Here is a 5,064-nt window from a genome sequence, read left to right on the forward strand (position 1 = left end):
TTCCCCTAACCTCCTTAGATAGGCCCTAGAAGTTCCTCTGTTTTTGTTTTGTTTATTTTTTGTTGTGAACTACCCAACGGTCTAAAGCAGGAGTCTTAATTAAGGTTAGAGTTTTGGAATCAGCTTGGCTACTTACATAGTCTACAACTTGGGACAAAGTTTTAATCTTGCTATGTCTCAAGTTTCTCTAAGTGCAAAATGTGGGGGATAATAATAATACCTAACTCATGGGGTTGTTATAAAAATTAAAATAGATTGCAAAATAAAAAAAATTAATAAAAATAAATAAATATTTTCCTTTGTAGTTCTTAACAAGCTGGGCATTCCACTGCACCACTGTTGATGTCGCCTATGATGTCATGAGGGTGGCGGCCATCCACACTGCAGCCCACAGACTGGGCGGTCCCCAAGATCTCTTTAATGTTCCAGAGAACTCTTCGCCTAAAGATCGGTGTCGCATCTGTCGCTCATTGTTGACAATCTCATCAAAAGTGATGTTTCCACAGTGCTTAATGTTTTTCTGCTTCTGTCCGTCGGCGGTTCCTTTAGGGCCTTGATAATCAGGGCAGAGGCAGAAGGTACCACTTCAGTCAGGGCCTGTCTGTTCTGAATGGTCAGTTTCACTGTAATCCTCAGACCCTTCCAATCACTGGCTTGGAGTCATCACCAATCTTTTTTGGAGACAGACCCAGGGGGCCTATCCTGGGGGCCAGGGCAGACGTGGCACCGACTTCCCCACCCTTGCACCTCAGGTACATGACTTTGATCTCATTGGGGGTCGAACTTAGGTGGCGTGGTGGAGGCGGCCAGTGTTGGGTGAACCCGGGTTCGGGATGAGAGAACACAGCTGCACCCTGGCCTCCTCCAAGCCGAAAACCAAAAGTGTTACTTAAAAAAAAAAATAGAATAGGGGTTAGAGAGGCAAAGCAGGCAACTTTATTTATTTTTTTTAGCATTTTTGGTTTTTAAGAATTATAAGCATCTGTTGCTTTGATAAAAATTAATTTCAGAGAAGTCATGCCGGCTAATACTGCGGAAACCAGTTGGAGGGGAGGACAATCAAGATGAGGAGATGGTTAGGAGTCGCAGCTGCACAGAAAAGAGGCAGCGGAGGAGGGTTCCAAAGGTACAAAGGACAGGGCGTGGTGCTGGAAAAGCGAGCGGGGAAGGAAACCTACGACGGTTGGTTTCTGATTCGAACAACGGAGTGTTCTCTGAGAGAGGGAGGGGAGAGCGGGCTGTGGGTGAAGGCGGCGACTTCCGCTGTGGGACTGGACGTAGCTAGGGGACATCCAAGTGGCAATGCTAGGTGGATATGGATCTCGAGTTCAGAGGAGTTTGGTCGGGGCTGGTGTGAGAGGGATGTGAGGGTAGATCTAGCTAACACACCCCGACAAGTCCCAGGGAAATCTAAGCCAACGTCCCCTTGGGCCGCACTAGTTTATGGATCCTGGGTAAACTGACTGCCAGCGGAAGGAAGGTCGAAGCATTCATCCTGCGTGTCATCTGTTGGTAGCTCTCACCTGCCAAATGCCCCAAGTCCTCGTTCTTATGTTTCTCTTCTTTGGGAATGTCTCCCGTAAGGTTTATACTGCTGTTCCTGCCTCTCTGTGCTTCGGATTCACTGCCTTCTCTCACCTTCCCTGCCCACCATACGCTGCTTCTTGCTCATCTGTTTGATGCCAATCACAGTGGTCCACTAGGGCACCTACCCTACCGGCACTGCCCCTTTCTTGACCTCTGGTATCCCTTGGAAAGGGGCTCTCTGCTGCTGGCATCTGAAGCTGTTACCTGCTATCCTGGCGTCTTTCCTCACTTAGGTTGACTGCACCCAAACACTGGTAGAACGGACATCAAGGAGAAATCAAGGCAACGGTTTGAAGGTACCAGATAGTTCTATAGCAGGAAACTAGAAACGATGGATTTCTGTCCTACCAGTCATCCCTAATCCTCATAGGGTCCCAAATAGCTACAAACAAGAAACATTACTCAAATGAGAAACGAAGGCCACTTTTTTTTGTGAGTGGGGGAGGAGCAGGGGGAGAACCCCAAGCGGGCTCCACGCCTAGTACGCACAAGGGGCTTGATCTCAAGACATCATGACCTGAGCAGAAATCAAAGTCAGATGCTCAACCAACTGAGCCACCCAGGTACCCCACGAATGCCTTTCTTAATAACTCAGGCGTACTCAGTAATCCACAGGGCAGGGCTCTGATACAAAGTGACTGAGTCTCACAAGAGTGGAAGCCAAACACTGGGCTGGGAAGAGGCTGATCAGACTTTGTCACTGTGGTTGAGAAGCGAGGCCTCCTAGGCTACAGAAAGGGGGGTTGGGGGAAGTGTAGTGAGAGAGGCAACAAGGCAGACAAGAGCCCAAGCAGGCTCAGTGAGCAGCTGGCTGCCTTCGTGGGCCGGGTGCCAGGCTCTCCTAAGACCTCAACATACTCGGCTTTAATTCTGAGCTGTCCATACACATTTTTGATAAACACCCCTTTCTGATTTAAGCTCACTTGTGTGGGTTTGTTACTTGCAACCGTAAGAGACAGTGAAGACCAGTGCAGCACTCTAGGGCACGACCCACGTTGTCCTGACTTTGTATCCATGTCTAGAATACTGGTAGCACAGCTGGGGTTTAATCCACGCCTGCTGAAGGAATGATGGGTACCGGTACAGGTCCTATTAAAAAGGTCAAGTCTATTTAATTCAGGAGTTATAAAATCTAATTTATAACATACCAAGTACGCAACAGTACCCAAACGGCTGCTATAAATCCCAGGCTGAACGTGAGAGATCAGCTGAATGAAACCTTCAAGGGACTGCTAAAGCCCTGTCTGCCGGCAACACGAGAGAAATACAAAGTCACACGAAACGTTACGTGTGACTTTGATCTTACGGAAGCTCAATGTGAAATTTCACTTCAACCTTTCACTCATGTAAGTATTGAGGGACACCTCTGAAATACGCAAGTTGACTTTTCCTCAAGGAAATATTTATTGCATACTACCAGTGATTATATTTTACAGCAAAATTAAATTAAATGGATACACTTTTCATAAACATAAATTGGAAATCAAGGCATCCATGAAATGTATATGCTGAACCAAAGTCCCAGTTTTCGGCATTCAGCAGCTAATCATGGTTCCCGTCCAGGGCCACCAGTCCATGATTTCAAAAAGTTGAGGATCTTGTCAGTGACTGGAACCAAATCTTCTTTATATGTGACAATTGTTTCCAAGTAAAATCCTTTCGGGGGCTCAAGCATTTCATTTCTTGAGACATCCTTTTGCTCTACTTCATCACCTTTAGAAAAAAATGGAACACCCGAATTATTAACTTTTAATTTTTTTTAAGATTTTATTTATTTGACAGAGACACAGCGAGAGAGGGAACACAACAGGGGGAGTGGGAGAGGGAGAAGCGGGCTTCCCGCTGAGCAGGGAGCCCCCCACGTGACTCGATCCCAGGACCCTGAGATCACGACCTGAGCTGAAGGCAGACGCTTAACGACTGAGCCACTCAGGCGCCCCTTAACTTTTATTTTAAGATAGCAGTCCTTAAAATTATTAGTCAAGTCTTGGAAATAAAATAAATTAAGGTAGGAATCACCCCTACCCCCGTCAGATTCCTGACACTATTTTCTTTCTGCGAAAAATAAAAATAAATATGACATGACCATTACAGACCCGTGTACTTTCGGGCCGCTGATAAGCTTTATCACCAAATGTAATCTTCAGCACGGTTTTTACAGAACAGCTTTCCTGAGATAAAACACTTAACAGATCATACAATCAACTCGTTTGAAATGTACCACCGAATGGCTTTTAGTATATTTAGATCTGTGCAACCGCAGTTTTCGGTTATTTTCCGCCTCTAGCAAGTCCCGCCCCATCAACTCCACCCCTTCAGCCTCCGGCAACTAGAATCGGACAGGGGTCTACGAACTTCCAGCACATTTCTGAAGGCTCAGGGATTTCCTTTTCCGCCCAGGAATTGGGAAGATTTTAATACCGCTCGGCTGGCGGAAGTGCTGAAACTGCTCGCCAAGTGCGACGGAGGCTCAGGTAACCGAGGCATCACCTCTAAATAAATCACCGTCCGGGGTCTCTGACATTCCCTCTGGAATCTTACACAGATTCTCCAAATACACAAGAAGTAGGTGGGAAGATTGAAAAGGTAGTTCCAGGCAGATTCCATTACAGCGAATTGCTCTCAACAATGGTTTTGCAGAATAAACCCGGTATTTGCGGCACAGCGAAGCCGCTTCTATGACCCCGTCAGGACGCCCCACCGAAGGCTGCGGGAGGGTCGTACCTGGTGGCTTGCGTTTTTTCCGGCCTAAATAAAACATGGAGCCCAGCGTGGTCCAAGCGCCCACCGCGTAGACCACGGACATCCGCCGGTACCAAGACGTGGCCTGGACAGCTCGCATTGTGCGGCTCCGGCAAGGATTCGACCCCGGGAGGCCCAGGGCGGAGACGGGCCTTCCGGCCGGCGCGTCACAACAACAGCCACCTCCAATGGAGAGCCGATCCCGGGAGGCCGCTTCCTGCCCTGGCCCCGAGGCATCCTGGGGCGTGTAGTCCCAGTCCCGAAAGTCGCGCCGGGGAATTGGACCCTAAGCTGTGGGGTTTAGGGGGCTTCCGCGCTGCGCCGCGGAGGGACAGCCTCGCATACTACGTGACACCAAATGATAATTTCTCTGAACAAACTTCTCGCATGGAAAATTGTAACACCTGCCTTACACAGGATTCAGATGGTATTTGTAAAGATTACGTCCACTCCTGCAGCTCTCAGATACGCGAGAATGCCTGTCTCCCCCCCGCAGCTCTTCCCCATTTTCCTTTCTGGAACCCAGTCCGGGTAAGCCTTGGGTTCCCCCTGGTCAAAGGTAATCTCTCCACTGGGGTGTGGGTCCTATTCTTTACTGCCTCCCCGGGATTACACTCTAACTCTACCCACATCTCAAAAGCAGAACATCTCCTTTGACTGCCCACCTTCAACTTGTCCCTTAACTATACGTTTCTAAATTCAAAGCATAATCTACCCCCACTCCAACAGACCAAA

General features: G+C 48.2%; 1 protein-coding gene and 1 pseudogene across 1 annotated transcript; both read right to left on the bottom strand.

The window, feature by feature from the left end:
* Window positions 1-308: 308 nt before the first annotated feature.
* On the bottom strand, window positions 309-1,778 carry LOC118357298 (annotated as a pseudogene).
* Window positions 1,779-2,957: 1,179 nt separating this feature from the next.
* On the bottom strand, window positions 2,958-4,490 carry SMIM26 (small integral membrane protein 26). Its single transcript, XM_027622709.1, has 2 exons — window positions 4,312-4,490; window positions 2,958-3,300 (listed from the first exon to the last, which is right to left on the bottom strand). Exons 1-2 carry the CDS (start codon window positions 4,427-4,429, stop codon window positions 3,134-3,136), a joined length of 285 nt encoding a protein of 94 aa, XP_027478510.1. The 5' UTR covers window positions 4,430-4,490; the 3' UTR covers window positions 2,958-3,133.
* Between the last annotated feature and the right edge of the window lie 574 nt (window positions 4,491-5,064).

The sequence above is a fragment of the Zalophus californianus genome, chromosome 8 (genome assembly GCF_009762305.2).
Source record: "Zalophus californianus isolate mZalCal1 chromosome 8, mZalCal1.pri.v2, whole genome shotgun sequence".
NCBI classification, from domain to species: domain Eukaryota; kingdom Metazoa; phylum Chordata; class Mammalia; order Carnivora; family Otariidae; genus Zalophus; species Zalophus californianus.